Genomic DNA, 20746 nt, shown 5'->3' with positions numbered 1-20746 from the left:
ATTCATTCATCTCCAGGAGTGAACGCATAGTCATATGTTGTTGGTATGATATTTTGCTACGTACCGTGTTGGCTAGCTGTAGACCAGAGTCCATCAACTTACAGATGACTACCTACCGTGTTGGCTAGCTGTAGTCCAGAGTCCATCAACTTACAGAAGGCTACCTACCCTGTTGGCTAGCTGTAGTCCAGAGTCCATCAACTTACAGAAGGATACCTACCCTGTTGGCTAGCTGTAGTCCAGAGTCCATCAACTTACAGAAGGCTACCTACCGTGTTGGCTAGCTGTAGTCCAGAGTCCATCAACTTACAGAAGGCTACCTACCCTGTTGGCTAGCTGTAGTCCAGAGTCCATCAACTTACAGAAGGCTACCTACCCTGTTGGCTAGCTGTAGTCCAGAGTCCATCAACTTACAGAAGGCTACCTACCGTGTTGGCTAGCTGTAGTCCAGGGTCGATCAACTGAAAGAACTCATCGTTGAGACCGGATTCAAAACTGATGATGCCATCGATCACATCTTCCATCTGAAAGACAAACAGCGCAGGGGTCAGTAGAGGATATATATATATATATATATATACATACATACACATATACACTACTGTTCAAAAGTTTGGGGTCACTGAGAAATGACCTTGTTTTTGAAAGAAAAGCAATTTTTTTGTCCATTAACATAACATCAAATTGATCAGAAATACAGTGTAGACATTGTTAATGTGGTAAATGACTATTGTAGCTGGAAACGGCTGATTTTAAATGGAATATCTACATAGGTGTACAGAGGCCCATTATCAGCAACCATCACTCCTGTGTTCCAATGGCACATTGTGTTAGCTAATCCAAGTTTATCATTTTAAAAGGCTAATTGATCATTAGAAAACCCATTTGCAATTATGTTAGCACTGTTGTTCTGATTAAAGAATCAATAAAACTGGCCTTCTTTAGACTAGTTGAGTATCTGGAGCATCAGCATTTGTGGATTCGATTACAGGCTCCAAATGTCCAGAAACAAATAACTTTCTTCTGAAACTCGTCAGTCTATTCTTGTTCTGAGAAATGACGGCTATTCCATGCGAGAAATTGCCAAGAAACTGAAGATCTCGTACAACGCTGTGTACTACTCCCTTCACAAAACAGAGCAAACTGGCCCTAACCAGAATATAAAGAGGGGTGCGAGGCCCCGGTGTGCAACTGAGCAAGAAGACAAGTACATTAGAGTGTCTAGTATTGAGAAATAGAAGCCTCACAAGTCCTCAACTGGCAGCTTCATTAAATAGTACCCACAAAACACCAGTCTCAATGTCAACAGTGAAGAGGCGACTCCAGGATGCTGGCCTTCTCCCTGGTCTCCCTGATAACTGGTCTCCCTGATAACTGGTCTCCCCAACACCTTGGGTCAGACATACAGCCAGACTGAGATAGCGTGTTAGACCGGTTTAGTCAGGGTGAGAAAGGGTGAGTCATACATAGAAAACCTCTAACTAACCTAACCTAACCTAACATAACCCAACCTCTAACATAACCCAACCTCTAACATAACCCAACCTCTAACATAACCCAACCTCTAACATAACCCAACCTCTAACATAACCCAACCTCTAACATAACCCAACCTCTAACATAACCCAACCTCTAACATAACCCAACCTCTAACATAACCCAACCTCTAACTAACCCAACCTCTAACTAACCCAACCTCTAACTAACCCAACCTCTAACTAACCCAACCTCTAACTAACCCAACCTCTAACTAACCCAACCTAACCTCTAACTAACCCAACCTAACCTCTAACTAAACTAACCTAACCTCTAACTAAACTAACCTAACCTCTAACTAACCTAACCTCTAACTAACCTAACCTAACCTCTAACTAACCTAACCTAAACTCTAACTAACCTAACCTAACCTCTAACTAACCTAACCTAACCTCTAACTAACCTAATCTCTAACTAACCCAACCTCTAACTAACCCAACCTAACCTTTAACTAAACTAACCTAACCTCTAACTAACCTAACCTAACCTCTAACTAACCCAACCTAACCTCTAACTAACCTAACCTAACCTCTAACTAACCCAACCTAACCTCTAACTAACCTAACCTAACCTCTAACTAACCTAACCTAACCTCTAACTAACCTAACCTCTAACTAAACTAACCTAACCTCTAACTAACCTAACCTAAACTCTAACTAACCTAACCTAACCTCTAACTAACCTAACCTCTAACTAACCTAACCTAACCTCTAACTAACCTAACCTAACCTCTAACTAACCTAACCTAACCTCTAACTAACCTAACCTAACCTCTAACTAACCTAACCTAACCTAACCTCTAACTAACCCAACCACAGCACTTTAAGGCACAAATTCACTAATATTCTACGACGTGGCTTATTATTATCATTCAGGCTCTTTCCTTCCTTCCTGAAATTCAACCCCTCCTTATTGTCTGAGTAAGACCTTTTTTTGACCAACTGAATTTAAAATCCAGTTAAATTACATTTTAATACAACTTGTTTCATCCCCCTTCAGGGGCAAATTCATTTGATTTGACTCCAGAAGTAAAAAAAAAAAAGCTTGAATCTGTAATGTGTTAATTCAGGATGAATACAGAGCGACAGACAGCGGAGTACACCTTTAACTAAAGTCTCTGTGGTGTGAAGTGTGCAGAGGTCATTAACCTGGAACTGTTGTATTTGACAGAACCATGTTCTACTGAATACACATAGCAAGGTGCAGGAGACAGGAGACAGACCAGCCCCAGTCAGACAGACAGGCAGACAGACAGGCAGACAGGCAGACCAGCCCCAGTCAGACAGACAGGCAGACAGACAGGCAGACAGGCCCCAGTCAGACAGACAGGCAGGCAGACAGGCAGACAGACAGGCAGACAGACAGGCAGACCAGCCCCAGTCAGACAGACAGGCAGGCAGACAGACCAGCCCCAGTCAGACAGACAGGCAGACAGACCAGCCCCAGTCAGACAGACAGGCAGACAGACCAGCCCCAGTCAGACAGGCAGACAGACAGACCAGCCCCAGTCAGACAGGCAGACAAACCAGCCCCAGACAGACAGGCAGACAGACAGACAGGCAGACAGGCCAGCCCCAGTCAGACAGACAGACACACAGGCAGCTAGACAGACACACAGACAGACACAGGCAGCTAGACAGACAGACAGACAGACAGACAGACAGACAGACAGACAGACAGACAGACAGACAGACAGACAGACAGACAGACAGACAGACAGACAGACACACAGGCAGCTAGACAGACACACAGGCAGCTAGACAGACACACAGGCAGCTAGACAGACAGACACACACTCAGGCAGCTAGACAGACAGACAGACACAGGCAGACAGGCAGACAGGCAGACAGGCAGACAGGCCAGCCCCAGTCAGACAGACAGACACACAGGCAGCTAGACAGACACACAGACAGAGACACAGGCAGCTAGACAGACACACACACAGGCAGCTAGACAGACAGACAGGCAGACAGGCAGACAGACAGGCAGCTAGAAAGACACACACACATGCAGACAGACAGACAGACAGACAGACAGGCAGACAGGCAGCTAGACAGACACACACACAGGCAGCTAGACAGACAGACAGACAGGCAGACAGACAGACAGGCAGGCAGGCAGGCAGACAGGCAGCTAGACAGACACACACACAGGCAGCTAGACAGACAGACAGGCAGACACACACACAGGCAGCTAGACAGACAGACAGACAGACAGAGGCAGACAGGCACACAGACAGGCAGGCAGACAGGCAGCTAGACAGACACACACACAGGCAGCTAGACAGACAGACAGGCAGACAGACACACAGGCAGCTAGACAGACAGACACACAGGCAGCTAGACAGACACACACACAGGCAGGCAGACAGGCAGGCAGACAGGCAGCTAGACAGACAGACAGGCAGCTAGACAGACAGAGACAGACAGACAGACAGACAGACAGACAGACAGACAGACAGCTAGACAGACACACAGGCAGCTAGACAGACACACAGGCAGCTAGACAGACAGACACACACTCAGGCAGCTAGACAGACAGACAGACACAGGCAGACAGGCAGACAGGCAGACAGGCAGACAGGCCAGCCCCAGTCAGACAGACAGACACACAGGCAGCTAGACAGACACACAGACAGAGACACAGGCAGCTAGACAGACACACACACAGGCAGCTAGACAGACAGACAGGCAGACAGGCAGACAGACAGGCAGCTAGAAAGACACACACACATGCAGACAGACAGACAGACAGACAGACAGGCAGACAGGCAGCTAGACAGACACACACACAGGCAGCTAGACAGACAGACAGACAGGCAGACAGACAGACAGGCAGGCAGGCAGGCAGACAGGCAGCTAGACAGACACACACACAGGCAGCTAGACAGACAGACAGGCAGACACACACACAGGCAGCTAGACAGACAGACAGACAGACAGAGGCAGACAGGCACACAGACAGGCAGGCAGACAGGCAGCTAGACAGACACACACACAGGCAGCTAGACAGACAGACAGGCAGACAGACACACAGGCAGCTAGACAGACAGACACACAGGCAGCTAGACAGACACACACACAGGCAGGCAGACAGGCAGGCAGACAGGCAGCTAGACAGACAGACAGGCAGCTAGACAGACAGAGACAGACAGACAGACAGACAGACAGACAGACAGACAGACAGACAGACAGACAGACAGACAGACAGACAGACAGACAGACAGACAGACAGCTAGACAGACAGACAGACAGACACAGACAGACAGACAGACAAACATGGAACCAAACACACGGGGAAAAGGCAAGAAAGAGAGACACCCTCCACACCGTGAGACTTGTCTACGACAACATTCTATTGTTATTACAGGGGGAACAAACTACTGTTGAATTTTAAAGGAACTGAAAGACCAAGACACTGTATTATATATATATATATATATATATATACATGGAACACACAAGATGTGGTTAAAATGAATATTTACAGATGGAGGACGTTCTAGACAGAGTTGCAGTATGTCTTGTTTGATAGAATAAAGTTGGATTATTTAGGTCAAAGCGTGTTGAAAGGATGCGGTGTCAGTTGACGAGTTTACAACGTTATAGAAATGTATTGCATAAAACAGAGGCGATTGTCATGTAGAATAGAACAGGGGGTTCTCGTGTAGAATAGAACAGGGGTTCTCTCGTGTAGAATAGAACAGGGGTTCTCTCGTGTAGAATAGAACAGGGGTTCTCTCGTGTAGAATAGAACAGGGGTTCTCTCATGTAGAATAGAACAGGGGTTCTCTCGTGTAGAATAGAACAGGGGTTCTCTCGTGTAGAATAGAACAGGGGTTCTCTCGTGTAGAATAGAACAGGGGTTCTCTCGTGTAGAATAGAACAGGGGTTCTCTCGTGTAGAATAGAACAGGGGTTCTCTCGTGTAGAATAGAACAGGGGTTCTCTCGTGTAGAATAGAACAGGGGTTCTCTCGTGTAGAATAGAACAGGGGTTCTCTCGTGTAGAATAGAACAGGGGTTCTCTCGTGTAGAATAGAACAGGGGTTCTCTCGTGTAGAATAGAACAGGGGTTCTCTCGTGTAGAATAGAACAGGGGTTCTCTCGTGTAGAATAGAACAGGGGGGTTCTCAAACGTTTTGGGGCCAGGGACCACTTTATGTGACAGCAAAATTCATCAGGGACCCCCCCCCCCTCCCACCCCTCAAAATAGGAACACAACTGGAAGTAAATCAAATAATAAACGATATAAAAAAATACAAGGACTTTGACCGTGCGTGGACGGACAAACCAAGTCTCTGGGAAGGAGCATTTTAAAGCCTCTTGGCATCGAAGAGAAAATGGAGCACATTTCTATACATTTTGTCAAAGAGACAAAATATTTGTAAATAAATAATAACATTTTGGGCAGAGAGATTTTGTTGTTGTTGTTGTTGTTGTTGCAGCTTTAAATCTAATACCCTGCAATTCTACACATTGTGTCATGAGGCAGAGAGAACATTTAGCAGTTTTAATTACAGCACATTTATGTTATTAAACAAATAAATGTGGACGCGTATTGAGTTGAAAATGGATAATTGTTGGAGTAGTGTAGATACCAATATCCCAGTGAGCCTCCAGGGCCATGTTGCCTAGGGTTAAGAACATACATTGTAGATTCATAATATGACATTGTATTGCATTACACTCCATACAACCTATTTCACGAATTCCTCGACCAAAATTTGTTTAATCTATTATTGTTAGTAATATTCATAAGAGATCTGGCCCGTACCTCCTCTTTGTTGGAGCTCAGGCTGAGCACAGCCAATGGGCTGCTAGGAGAGCTGCTGGCTGCAGGCTGGAGCTCGGGGGCGGATCCGGAGTGAGGTGAGGGGGAGGCGCCCAGCGTCTGATTGGTCAGTTTGTTCCCCACGGTGGAGGAGAGGTAGTGTTTAACCTGCTGTCTCTGGGAGGCCTGGAGGTGGTACTTAGTGGGGTTCTCCAGGTAGGTCTGAACCTATAGGAGAGAGAGAGAGAGAGACACTGGGGTTAGTTAGAGAGACAATGTAATACAGTATCTGCAACATCTCCCACTTTGATTTAAAACGTTTGTGGTCAAAAGCAAACCCAGTCCCCCCAAACCCAGTCCTCCCCAAACCCAGTCCTCCCCAAACCCAGTCCTCCACAAACTCAGTCCTCCACAAACCCAGTCCTCCACAAACCCAGTCCTCCCCAAACCCAACCCAGTCCTCTCCAAAACCAACCCAGGACTCCTCAAGACCAGCCCTCCTCAAGACCAGCCCTCCTCAAGCCCTCCAGATGATGTATTGACAGTAGATGTAGGGAAACAGGGTGAAAGGGTTGTGATTCATACCCATGTTGCTGATGGTCTATGTGTTTGGGGGACTGCAGGACTCCTGCACTATAGTATCTTATTATTATCATCATGTCCGCAATTCTGGAACGCTCAAACTGTCATTTCATTGACACACAAACAGACCAGGCGTTTCTAGTGAATTGCAAACCCAACAGCCCTCCGAGAGTTTCAGGAAAGTCATGACCTTACCTCGAGGACCTCCACAGGAACCTGAACAGGGGGTGGTCATATGACCTTACCTTGAGGACCTCCACAGGAACCTGGGCAGGGGGTGGTCGGGCTTCAGTATGCTCTGGGGCCATGGAGATGGCTGGGGAGGAGTCGGTGGTGTGTAACTGGGCCGAGGAGACCTGCTGCTGGGCCTCTCTCCTCTCCTGGTCCCTGGCCTGCTGGCGCATCAGCTCCTGCCTCATCAACACCCGAGACGTCATCACTAAGCTGGTGGAAGGACACGCCGTATCAGAGGGGGGTGAAGACAGGCTGCAGGCGGAGAGAATGGGGACAGAGTCAGGTCACCTTAAAAAACACAAATGTTAAAACAGGCTACAGGGGCAGACCATGAAGGACGTGGGTCAGGTCAGTTTAAAACCATATACAGGGCATTCGGAAAGTATTCATACCCCTTCCCTTTCTCCACATTTTGTTAAGTTACAGCCTTATTCTAAAATGGATTAAATAAAATGTTTTCCTCATCAATCTACACACACTACATTATAATGATAAAGCAAAAACAGGTTTTTAGAAATGTTTGCTAATTTAAAATAAAATAAAGACAGAAATACCTTACTTAAAAAAGTATTCAGACCCTTTGCTATGAGACTCTTGTTTCCATTGATCATCCTTGAGATGTTTTGACAACTTGGAGTCCACCTGTGGTAAATTAAATTGAAAGTCCCCAAGAACACAGTCGCCTCCATCATTCTTAAATGGAAGAAGTTTGGAACCACCAACACTCTTCCTAGAGCTGACCACCCGGCCAAACTGAGCAATCGAGGGATAAGGGCCTTGGTCAGGCAGGTGACCAAGAACCCGATGGTCACTCTGACAGAGCTCCAGAGATCCTCTGTGGCGATGTGAGAAACTTCCAGAAGAACAACCATCTCTGCAGCACTCCACCAATCAGGCCTTTTGATAGAGTGACCAGATGGAAGCCACTTCTCAGTAAAAGGCACGACAGCAAGAAACAAGATTATCTGGTCTGATGAAACCAAGATTGAACTCTTTGGCCTGAATGTCAAGCGTCACATCTGGAGGAAACCTGACACCGTCCATACGGTGAAGCATGGTGGTGGCAGCATCCTGCTGTGGGGATGTTTTTCAGTGGCAGGGACTGGGAGACTAGTCAGGATCGAGGGAAAGATGAACGAAGCAAAGTACAGAGATATCTTTTATGAAAACCTGCTCCAGAGTGCTCAGGACCTCAGACTGGGGTGAAGGTTCACCTTCCAATGAGACAATGACCCTAAGCACACAGCCAAGACAACACAGGAGTGGCTTTGGGAAAAAGTCTCTGAATGTCCTTGAGTGGGCCAGCCAGAGCACGAACCCGATCGAACATCTCTGGAGAGACGTGAAAATAGTTGTGCAGCAACGCTCCCCGTCCAACCTGACAGAGCTTGAGAGAATCTGCAGAGAAGAATGGGAGAAACTCCCCAAATAAAGGTATGCCAAGCTTCTAGCAACATACCCAAGAAGACATGAGGCTGTAATCGCTGCCAAAGGTGCTTCAACAAACTACTGAATAAAGGGTCTGAATAAATGTGATTTTCAGTTTTTTATTTTGAATACATTTGCGAAAATTTCTACAAACCTGTTTTTGTTTTGTCATTATAGGAGGATATTGTGTATAGATTGACGAGGGGGGAAAAAAACAATGTAATACATTTTAGAATAAGGAACGTAACACAATATGGAAAAGTCTAATCAAATGTATTTGTCACATACACATGGTTAGCAGATGTTAATGCAAGTGTAGCGAAATGCTTGTGCTTCTAGTTCCGACAATGCAGTAATAACCAACGAGTGATCTAACTAACAATTCCACAACTACTGTCTTATTTATTTATTTATTTGACCTTTATTTAGCCAGGCAAGTCAGTTAAGAACAAATTCTTATTTTCAATGACGGCCTGGGAACAGTGGGTTAACTGCCTGTTCAGGGGCAGAACGACAGATTTGTACCTTGTCAGCTCGGGGGTTTGAACTCACAACCTTCCGGTTACTAGTCCAACGCTCTAACCACTAGGCTACCCTGCCGCCCCTTATACACACAAGTGTAAAGGGGTAAAAAGACAAAGGGTCTGAATCAATTCCGAAAGTAATGTATTTGTAGCTGTCGTGTAGTTGGTATGTGTGTGTTTTATGTATGTAGTCTGTTCTCAGGGCACCATTTTAAATTAGGCAGTGGTCTCAATTGGGTTCCCCTGAATAAATACAATTTCATTTTTTTTAAAAACAACAAGACCTGTCAGTCTCCTTGATAAAGAGGCAGACCTCAGCGATAAATGGAAGTGATGATATTATGTAGTTACAACAATATGTAGCAAAGTTGAGGTCAGAGTTCAGACTTCTTGTTACATTAGAGCAGATACATTATCCCCTTTGCGGGGGATATAGTCTCCCCCCTTTATGTAATACATGTATCACTAGCCACTTTAACTATGCCACTTTGTTTACATACTCATCTCATATGTATATACTGTACTCGATACCATCTACTGTATCTTGCCTATGCCGTTCTGTACCATCACTCATTCATATATCTTTATGTACATATTCTTTATCCCCTTACACTTGTGTGTATAAGGTAGTAGTTGTGGAATTGTTAGTTCGATTACTTGTTGGTTATTACTGCATTGTCAGAACTAGAAGCACAAGCATTTCGCTACACTCGCATTAACATCTGCTAACCATGTGTATGTGACAAATAAAATATGATTTGATTTGATTAGAAGAAGTCCGTTTACAGACAGAGACGACTGAAAGTACAGAAGACTGTTTCACAAGACCTCTGTGGTCACATGTAGATACATTTCCATTCAGAGAAATAACAGCTCATGACTCACTCACTGGGAAGCACCTGGATCTGAACTAAAGAAATCCAACACACTAAACCCTAGTACCCTTACACAGGGGATATGTCTACCTTACACCTTAACCCTCTTCTCTAAACACCATCTTTCTCAAAGTGGATTCTTGATTGATTCAGTCACTGGGAAGCCGTGGTTCTGAACTCATCAGTGGCCCGTGATTCTGTGTAACCACATCCATACCCACAAATGCAGTCAGAACCGGAACTAGCCACCTCACCAGCAAAACATTTTAAGTGGTCCCCCCTCTTGATAGCAGAGAGAATTTTTGTTAATTTCCTACAATTCTACACATTTTGCCATGGGTCAGAGATAACATGTTGTAGTTTTAAAGCACGCTTGCAGCAGTTATACACATTTGTGCCCCGATTCTTGAAGCTGGGCCTAAGACAAATTTTCCAACTTTTTTTTTTTTTTCGTCATCTAAATGTATTTCTTTGCAGAAACGCCTTTTTGAGCATATGGACTTTCATGTGCCTTAATAACAAACCTGTATGTAATCTGTAAATATACATCAAATGTGAAAATCACAAAGCTGTTTAGACACAAGAGAAAATACAGAATGTCGCCTAGCCATGATTGGTTGAGATAATAAGGGGGCTGGGACATTCACGAGAAAGTCCGTTCTGTCACTCAAAGCTTCTCTGTCAAATAGCACATTCTGCTCTCTGCTAACGCAGACATTTGAAAGATCCATAACTCATATGTTCATCATGGACAACATGCAAAGAGTAGCTACAGCTTTCAATTGTTAATTTTTTATTTTATTTTAGCAGACAGTTAATGTTATAGCCAGCTAGCTAGTCAGTAGCATGCAGTTAATGTTATAGCCAGCTAGCTAGTCAGTAGCATGCAGTTAATGTTATAGCCAGCTAGCTAGTCAGTAGCATGCAGTTAATGTTATAGCCAGCTAGCTAGTCAGTAGCATGCAGTTAATGTTATAGCCAGCTAGCTAGTCAGTAGCATGTAGTTAATGTTATAGCCAGCTAGCTAGTCAGTAGCATGCAGTTAATGTTATAGTCAGCTAGCTAGTCAGTAGCATGCAGTTAATGTTATAGCCAGCTAGCTAGTCAGTAGCATGCAGTTAATGTTATAGCCAGCTAGCTAGTCGGTAGCATGCAGTTAATGTTATAGCCAGCTAGCTAGTCAGTAGCATGCAGTTAATGTTATAGCCAGCTAGCTAGTCAGTAGCATGCAGTTAATGTTATAGCCAGCTAGCTAGTCAGTAGCATGCAGTTAATGTTATAGCCAGCTAGCTAGTCAGTAGCATGCAGTTAATGTTATAGCCAGCTAGCTAGTCAGTAGCATGCAGTTAATGTTATAGCCAGCTAGCTAGTCAGTAGCATGCAGTTAATGTTATAGCCAGCTAGCTAGTCAGTAGCATGCAGTTAATGTTATAGCCAGCTAGCTAGTCAGTAGCATGCAGTTAATGTTATAGCCAGCTAGCTAGTCAGTAGCATGCAGTTAATGTTATAGTCAGCTAGCTAGTCAGTAGCATGCAGTTAATGTTATAGCCAGCTAGCTAGTCAGTAGCATGCAGTTAATGTTATAGCCAGCTAGCTAGTCGGTAGCATGCAGTTAATGTTATAGCCAGCTAGCTAGTCAGTAGCATGCAGTTAATGTTATAGCCAGCTAGCTAGTCGGTAGCATGCAGTTAATGTTATAGCCAGCTAGCTAGTCAGTAGCATGCAGTTAATGTTATAGCCAGCTAGCTAGTCGGTAGCATGCAGTTAATGTTATAGCCAGCTAGCTAGTCGGTAGCATGCAGTTAATGTTATAGCCAGCTAGCTAGCCAGTTGCATTCTGCTGTTAATATTGATTGCGAATGTGCTAAACCATGCATGATACGATACTAATCTTTGTCAGTTTGTGATGTTTAACTAGCTACCGAAAATAGCAACTGTTGTGTGAATGATAATCAGTTAGCAAGCTAATCAAACTAGTCACCTCCCAAGGCCCTTCTCCCCCGATGGCCCAGTTTGGCCGGGTGGCCAGCTCTTGGAAGAGTCTTGGTCATTTCAAACTTCTTCCATTTAAGAATGATGGAGGCCACTGTGTTCTTGGGGATCTTCAATGATGCAGAATTTTGCCTCGACACTATCCTGTCTCGGAGCTCAACGGACAATTCCTTCAACCTCATGGCTTGGTTTTTGTTCTGACATGCACTGTCAACTGTGAGACCTTATATAGACAGGTGTGTGCCTTTCCAAATCACGTCCAATCAGTTGAATTTACCACAGGTGGACTCCAATCAAGTTGTAGAAACATCTCAAGGATGATCAATGGAAACAGGATGCACCTGAGCTCAATTTCTCGAAAAACCTGTTTTCGCTTTCAATTGTGGGGTATTGTTTGTAGATTGATGAGGAAATAAAAGTATTTCATCCATTTTAGAACAAGGCTGTAACGTAACAAAATGTGTAAACAGTCAAGAGGTCTGAATACTTTACGAATAATATATATATATTCATTATTATTATTTATTTTTTTAATCCACGGGACTACAAAAAGGGGTGTTGCCCATTCCTCCACTAAACAGTCAGAAATTCCCACAAGATCCTGCTTGGCCTTGCAGAAACATTTACTATGTACGGTTGTGTGAGTCTTTAAAGCACCTGGGACGGCTCTGAACTAAACCAAACAACAGGGGAATTGTCTCCCCTACATCCTAAACCCCGCCCCCCCAGTAAACATCATCTTCCTATGGGCGGTACCAAATGCTGCCCAGTCACTCACTGGGAAGCCCCTGGATAGAGGAGACAAGGGGATCAGAATGACAAATTCACGTTACCTAACACCTTACCTCCACACTGGGGAGGGATTTCCCAGTCAGAATTTCCCACAACATGATCACACTTGAAATACCATTACTATCTAAAGGTTTTGTGTGAGTCTGAGTTCAAGAGAACATTATTATCTAAAGGTTTTGTGTGAGTCTGAGTTCAAGAGAACATTATTATCTAAAGGTTTTGTGTGAGTCTGAGTTCAAGAGAACATTACTATCTAAAGGTTCCACAGTGGAAGTGAAGATATCTCATATTTGGTTATATACTGTTCGTGATACTAATACTATACACACATTCATGCTGAGTCACTGGTGAATACACTGTGGAAACTCCCAGGGTACTGACTGAGACTGGAAATCACAGCAGTAACCTGATGCCCAGCTTCACACACATACATGCACACAAACACAGAGAGAAAGAGAGAGAGAAAGAGACAGACAGCAAGAGACAGACAGACAGACAGCGAGAGACAGACAGACAGAGAGCGAGAGAGAGAGAGAGAGAGAGAGAGAGAGAGAGAGAGGGAGGGGGGGAGACAGTGAAAGACATACAGCGAGAGACAGACAGACAGAAAAAGAGACAGACAAACAGCGAGAGACAGACAGAGAGCGAGAGAGGGGGGGAGACAGTGAGAGACATACAGCGAGAGACAGACAGACATATAGAGAGAGGGGGGGGGGAGTGAGAGACAGACAGACAGACAGACAGAGAGCGAGAGAGGGGGGTAGACAGTGAGAGACATACAGCGAGAGACAGACAGACATATAGAGAGAGAGGGGGGAGAGTGAGAGACAGACAGACAGAGAGCGAGAGAGGGGGGGAGACAGTGAGAGACATACAGCGAGAGACAGACAGACATATAGAGAGAGAGGGGGAGAGTGAGAGACAGACAGAGCGAGAGAGGGGGGGAGACAGTGAGAGACATACAGCGAGAGACAGACAGACATATAGAGAGAGAGGGGGAGAGTGAGAGACAGACAGACAGACAGAGAGAGAGAGAGGGGGGAGAGACAGACAGACAGACAAAGAGACAGACAAACAGCTAGAGACAGACAGACAGACAGACATACAGACAGAGAGAGAGAGAGCGAGAGGGGGGAGAGAGAGAGGTGGAGACAGACATATAAAGAGAGAGGGGGGAGAGTGAGAGACAGACAGACAGAGAGAGAAAGGGGGGCGAGACAGACAGACAGACAGACAGACAGACAGACAGACAGACAGACAGACAGACAGACAGACAGACAGACAGACAGACAGAGAGAGAAAGGGGGGCGAGACAGACAGACAGACAGACAGACAGACAGACAGACAGACAGACAGACAGACAGACAGACAGACAGACAGACAGACAGAGAGAGAGAGGGGGACAGACAGACAGACAGACAGACAGTTCAGCCTCTCGCCCAGCAAGGCATGCACAGACACGCTACAATTCTACAAAATGGACAGAGGGGAAAGAAACGAGAGAAAGGACAGAGATGAATGTGGTGTCTGGTCTCACCTAGAACAGTGTGTGTGTGTGTGTGTGTGTGTGTGTGTGTGTGTGTGTGTGTGTGTGTGTGTGTGTGTGTGTGTGTGTGTGTGTGTGTGTGTGTGTGTGTGTGTGTGTGTGTGTGTGTATGTGTATGTGTGTGTATGTGTATGTGTGTGTTTGTGTGTGTGTGTGTGTGTGTGTATTCACCTCAGAGTGATGGGCTGGTTTTACAGCTGGTAGAAGGTATCAGAGTCTGAAGAGAGGATGCTCTTGACCTCGATGTCCACCTCTATCCCCGACTCAGGTAGGAGGGGCTCCACACTGGAAACACATACAACTACAGGTCAGTAACATACAACTACAGGTCAGTAACATACAACTACAGGTCAGTAACATACAACTACAGGTCAGTAACATACAGGTCAGTAACATACAACTACAGGTCAGTAACATACAGGTCAGTAACACACAACTACAGGTCAGTAACATACAACTACAGATCAGTAACATACAACTACAGGTCAGTAACATACAACTACAGATCAGTAACATACAACTACAGGTCAGTAACATACAGGTCAATAACATACAACTACAGATCAGTAACATACAACTACAGGTCAGTAACATACAACTACAGGCCAGTAATATACAACTACAGGTCAATAACACACAACTACAGGTCAGTAACATACAACTACAGGTCAGTAACATACAACTATAGGTCAGTAATATACAACTACAGGTCAGTAACATACAGGTCAGTAAAATACAACTACAGGTCAGTAACACACAACTACAGGTCAGGAATATACAACTACAGGTCAGTAACACACAACTACAGATCAGTAACATACAACTACAGGTCAGTAATATACAACTACAGATCAGGAACATCCAACTACAGATCAGTAACATACAACTACAGGTCAGTAACATCCAACTACAGATCAGGAACATCCAACTACAGATCAGTAACATACAACTACAGGTCAGTAACATACAACTACAGGCCAGTAATATACAACTACAGGTCAATAACACACAACTACAGGTCAGTAACATACAACTACAGGCCAGTAACATACAACTACAGGTCAGTAATATACAACTACAGGTCAGTAACATACAGGTCAGTAACATACAGGTCAGTAACATACAACTACAGATCAGTAACATACAACTACAGGTCAGTAACACACAACTACAGGTCAGGTCAGTAATATACAACTACAGGTCAGTAACACACAACTACAGGTCAGGAATATACAACTACAGGTCAGTAACACACAACTACAGATCAGTAACATATAACTACAGGTCAGTAATATACAACTACAGATCAGTAACATACAACTACAGGTCAGTAACACACAACTACAGGTCAGTAAAATACAACTACAGGTCAGTAACACACAACTACAGGTCAGTAACACACAACTACAGATCAGGAACATACAACTACAGATCAGTAACATACAACTACAGGTCAGTAACATACAACTACAGGCCAGTAATATACAACTACAGGTCAATAACACACAACTACAGGTCAGTAACATACAACTACAGGCCAGTAACATACAACTACAGGTCAGTAATATACAACTACAGGTCAGTAACATACAGGTCAGTAACATACAACTACAGGTCAGTAACACACAACTACAGGTCAGGTCAGTAAAATACAACTACAGGTCAGTAACATACAACTACAGGTCAGGTCAGTAACATACAACTACAGGTCAGTAATATACAACTACAGGTCAGTAACATACAACTACAGGTCAGTAACACACAACTACAGGTCAGTAACATACAGGTCAATAATATACAACTACAGGTCAGTAACATACAACTACAGATCAGGAACATACAACTACAGATCAGTAACATACAACTACAGGTCAGTAACATACAACTACAGGCCAGTAATATACAACTACAGGTCAATAACACACAACTACAGGTCAGTAACATACAACTACAGGCCAGTAACATACAACTACAGGTCAGTAATATACAACTACAGGTCAGTAACATACAGGTCAGTAACATACAACTACAGGTCAGTAACACACAACTACAGGTCAGGTCAGTAAAATACAACTACAGGTCAGTAACATACAACTACAGGTCAGGTCAGTAACATACAACTACAGGTCAGTAATATACAACTACAGGTCAGTAACATACAACTACAGGTCAGTAACACACAACTACAGGTCAGTAACATACAGGTCAGTAACATACAACTACAGGTCAGTAACATACAACTACAGATCAGTAACATACAACTACAGATCAGTAACATACAACTACAGGTCAGTAATATACAGGTCAGTAACATACAACTACAGGTCAGTAATATACAGGTCAGTAACATACAACTACAGGTCAGTAACATACAGGTCAGTAACATACAACTACAGGTCAGTAACATACAACTACAGATCAGTAACATACAACTACAGGTCAGTAATATACAGGTCAGTAACATACAACTACAGGTCAGTAACATACAACTACAGGTCAGTAACATACAGGTCAGTAACATACAACTACAGGTCAGTAACATACAGGTCAGTAACACACAACTACAGGTCAGTAACATACAACTACAGATCAGTAACATACAACTACAGGTCAGTAACATACAACTACAGATCAGTAACATACAACTACAGGTCAGTAACATACAGGTCAATAACATACAACTACAGATCAGTAACATACAACTACAGGTCAGTAACATACAACTACAGGCCAGTAATATACAACTACAGGTCAATAACACACAACTACAGGTCAGTAACATACAACTACAGGTCAGTAACATACAACTATAGGTCAGTAATATACAACTACAGGTCAGTAACATACAGGTCAGTAAAATACAACTACAGGTCAGTAACACACAACTACAGGTCAGGAATATACAACTACAGGTCAGTAACACACAACTACAGATCAGTAACATACAACTACAGGTCAGTAATATACAACTACAGATCAGGAACATCCAACTACAGATCAGTAACATACAACTACAGGTCAGTAACATCCAACTACAGATCAGGAACATCCAACTACAGATCAGTAACATACAACTACAGGTCAGTAACATACAACTACAGGCCAGTAATATACAACTACAGGTCAATAACACACAACTACAGGTCAGTAACATACAACTACAGGCCAGTAACATACAACTACAGGTCAGTAATATACAACTACAGGTCAGTAACATACAGGTCAGTAACATACAGGTCAGTAACATACAACTACAGATCAGTAACATACAACTACAGGTCAGTAACACACAACTACAGGTCAGGTCAGTAATATACAACTACAGGTCAGTAACACACAACTACAGGTCAGGAATATACAACTACAGGTCAGTAACACACAACTACAGATCAGTAACATATAACTACAGGTCAGTAATATACAACTACAGATCAGTAACATACAACTACAGGTCAGTAACACACAACTACAGGTCAGTAAAATACAACTACAGGTCAGTAACACACAACTACAGGTCAGTAACACACAACTACAGATCAGGAACATACAACTACAGATCAGTAACATACAACTACAGGTCAGTAACATACAACTACAGGCCAGTAATATACAACTACAGGTCAATAACACACAACTACAGGTCAGTAACATACAACTACAGGCCAGTAACATACAACTACAGGTCAGTAATATACAACTACAGGTCAGTAACATACAGGTCAGTAACATACAACTACAGGTCAGTAACACACAACTACAGGTCAGGTCAGTAAAATACAACTACAGGTCAGTAACATACAACTACAGGTCAGGTCAGTAACATACAACTACAGGTCAGTAATATACAACTACAGGTCAGTAACATACAACTACAGGTCAGTAACACACAACTACAGGTCAGTAACATACAGGTCAATAATATACAACTACAGGTCAGTAACATACAACTACAGATCAGGAACATACAACTACAGATCAGTAACATACAACTACAGGTCAGTAACATACAACTACAGGCCAGTAATATACAACTACAGGTCAATAACACACAACTACAGGTCAGTAACATACAACTACAGGCCAGTAACATACAACTACAGGTCAGTAATATACAACTACAGGTCAGTAACATACAGGTCAGTAACATACAACTACAGGTCAGTAACACACAACTACAGGTCAGGTCAGTAAAATACAACTACAGGTCAGTAACATACAACTACAGGTCAGGTCAGTAACATACAACTACAGGTCAGTAATATACAACTACAGGTCAGTAACATACAACTACAGGTCAGTAACACACAACTACAGGTCAGTAACATACAGGTCAGTAACATACAACTACAGGTCAGTAACATACAACTACAGATCAGTAACATACAACTACAGATCAGTAACATACAACTACAGGTCAGTAATATACAGGTCAGTAACATACAACTACAGGTCAGTAATATACAGGTCAGTAACATACAACTACAGGTCAGTAACATACAGGTCAGTAACATACAACTACAGGTCAGTAACATACAACTACAGATCAGTAACATACAACTACAGGTCAGTAATATACAACTACAGGTCAGTAAAATACAACTACAGGTCAGTAACACACAACTACAGGTCAGTAACACACAACTACAGATCAGGAACATACAACTACAGATCAGTAACATACAGGTCAGTAACATACAACTACAGGTCAGTAACACACAACTACAGGTCAGGTCAGTAATATACAACTACAGGTCAGTAACACACAACTACAGATCAGTAACATACAACTACAGGTCAGTAACATACAACTACAGATCAGTAATATACAACTACAGGTCAGTAACATACAACTACAGGTCAGGTCAGTAACATACAACTACAGGTCAGTAATATACAACTACAGGTCAGTAACATACAACTACAGGTCAGTAACACACAACTACAGGTCAGTAACATACAGGTCAGTAACACACAACTACAGGTCAGTAACATACAACTACAGATCAGTAACATACAACTACAGGTCAGTAACATACAACTACAGGTCAGTAATATACAACTACAGGTCAGTAATATACAACTACAGGTCAATAACACACAACTACAGGTCAGTAACATACTTGCCAATCAGCGCAAAACTGTTGGAATCATGGAAATATAATTACTATTCTAATTATATAGTTAGAATATAATAGTGGGCACTTTGAATACAGTGTTGATTGAGATGACAACGAATGAAAACGCCAGGGAGGAGTTATTGTGATGGTAGGAACTAAAGTGTTGATAAGTGTTTCCTAGGGGACCCTATAAGCTTTGGCTACATTGCATGTTTTCTCTTAGCTACTTCATGTCGCTAACATATTCTTGCTCTGCATATTCCTCTTTGATTTAGAAGATACTGTTGCACAAACAACATGCTGATTTCGGTCTACACCATCACTGGTATTATCCGCGTGTATTAGCTAGCTACGTTTGCTCTTACTCAGTCCATTTATTAGCTAGCTAGCTAGCTATTAGCGGCTAACAATTAGCATCTCATAAGATTTAGGGCAACTTGCTAAGAAAAGACAGACTAGCTGTTTGCTAATGCATGACACAAACTAATAGTGTCATTATAGAACGCTGGATAATTTACATTAAGAAGCAAAGTGAAAACAGCATCGTTGCATTGACCAGGCAGAGACTGAACGCAAGTGTCGCGTTGAGAAACATCAAATGCGCTCCTTGGGTGACAGGGGGCGTGGTTAGGTCTGTGTGGAAAGTGGCACCGAGAGAAAGCGCTATAGAAGGTAAAGTTAAAACCCAAACCGGTCCCTGCATCAACACCGGTATATCATAAAACATGGTATACCATCCACCCCTAAACTCAGCTCAGATTTCAACTTACTTGTGTTGAGAGTTGTAATAGTAGAATGGCTGCACAAAGTGCAATTAATTGGGTATTGGACGGGCATTTGTCCTATTATGTCATTCGCTGACAGACCTTAGAGAGCTATTTATAACCAGTCAGGAATGTCCAGTTGATTAACGACTGGCCATATTAGCTAGATGGGTAAATTAGGCTTACCAGCTTTCTACATCTTAGATACCATGGCCAGGGGCCTCGACCCCCCCAGGGGGCCCTCATTGATTTAGTTGAGTCACTCAGGTATCAGATGAACACACAGGAAATTAGCTTTAAAATTGCCAAACGTTCTCTCCGCAGACAAGAGATGTGTTAACAGTTTGGGTTCGCCATGTGGGGATTTGTTACTGTTGCCTTTAAATGACAATATCCAACAGGACCCTTGTGTGACCAGACCCTCTAAAATAGTATCAGAGTACCCCTGTATAATAGATGATAGTAGAGTACCCCTGTATATTAGATAGTATAGTACCCCTGTATATTAGATAGTATAGTACCCCTGTATATTAGATAGTATAGTACCCCTGTATAATAGATAGTAGAGTACCCCTGTATATTAGA

General features: G+C 43.2%; 1 protein-coding gene across 5 annotated transcripts in view; it reads right to left on the bottom strand.

The window, feature by feature from the left end:
• LOC109908392 (transcription factor E3-like) overlaps window positions 1-20746 on the bottom strand; it is a 36677-nt gene that overhangs the window by 14050 nt on the left and 1881 nt on the right. For all 5 annotated transcript variants that reach the window (XR_004203757.1, XM_031794871.1, XM_031794870.1 and 2 more), the window contains exons 2-5: window positions 14452-14565; window positions 7135-7375; window positions 6311-6535; window positions 429-524 (exon numbers count right to left, since the gene is read on the bottom strand). Coding sequence is in view for 4 of the 5 variants with exons in the window: in XM_031794871.1 (XP_031650731.1) it covers window positions 429-524; window positions 6311-6535; window positions 7135-7326 (513 nt within the window). In the remaining variant the exon portion in view is untranslated. The remainder of the gene's footprint in view (window positions 1-428; window positions 525-6310; window positions 6536-7134; window positions 7376-14451; window positions 14566-20746) is intronic.

This window comes from Oncorhynchus kisutch, linkage group LG17 (genome assembly GCF_002021735.2).
Source record: "Oncorhynchus kisutch isolate 150728-3 linkage group LG17, Okis_V2, whole genome shotgun sequence".
Lineage (NCBI taxonomy): Eukaryota > Metazoa > Chordata > Actinopteri > Salmoniformes > Salmonidae > Oncorhynchus > Oncorhynchus kisutch.
Note: the sequence above shows the minus strand (reverse complement) of the source record. Positions and strands in the feature narration are given on the sequence as shown.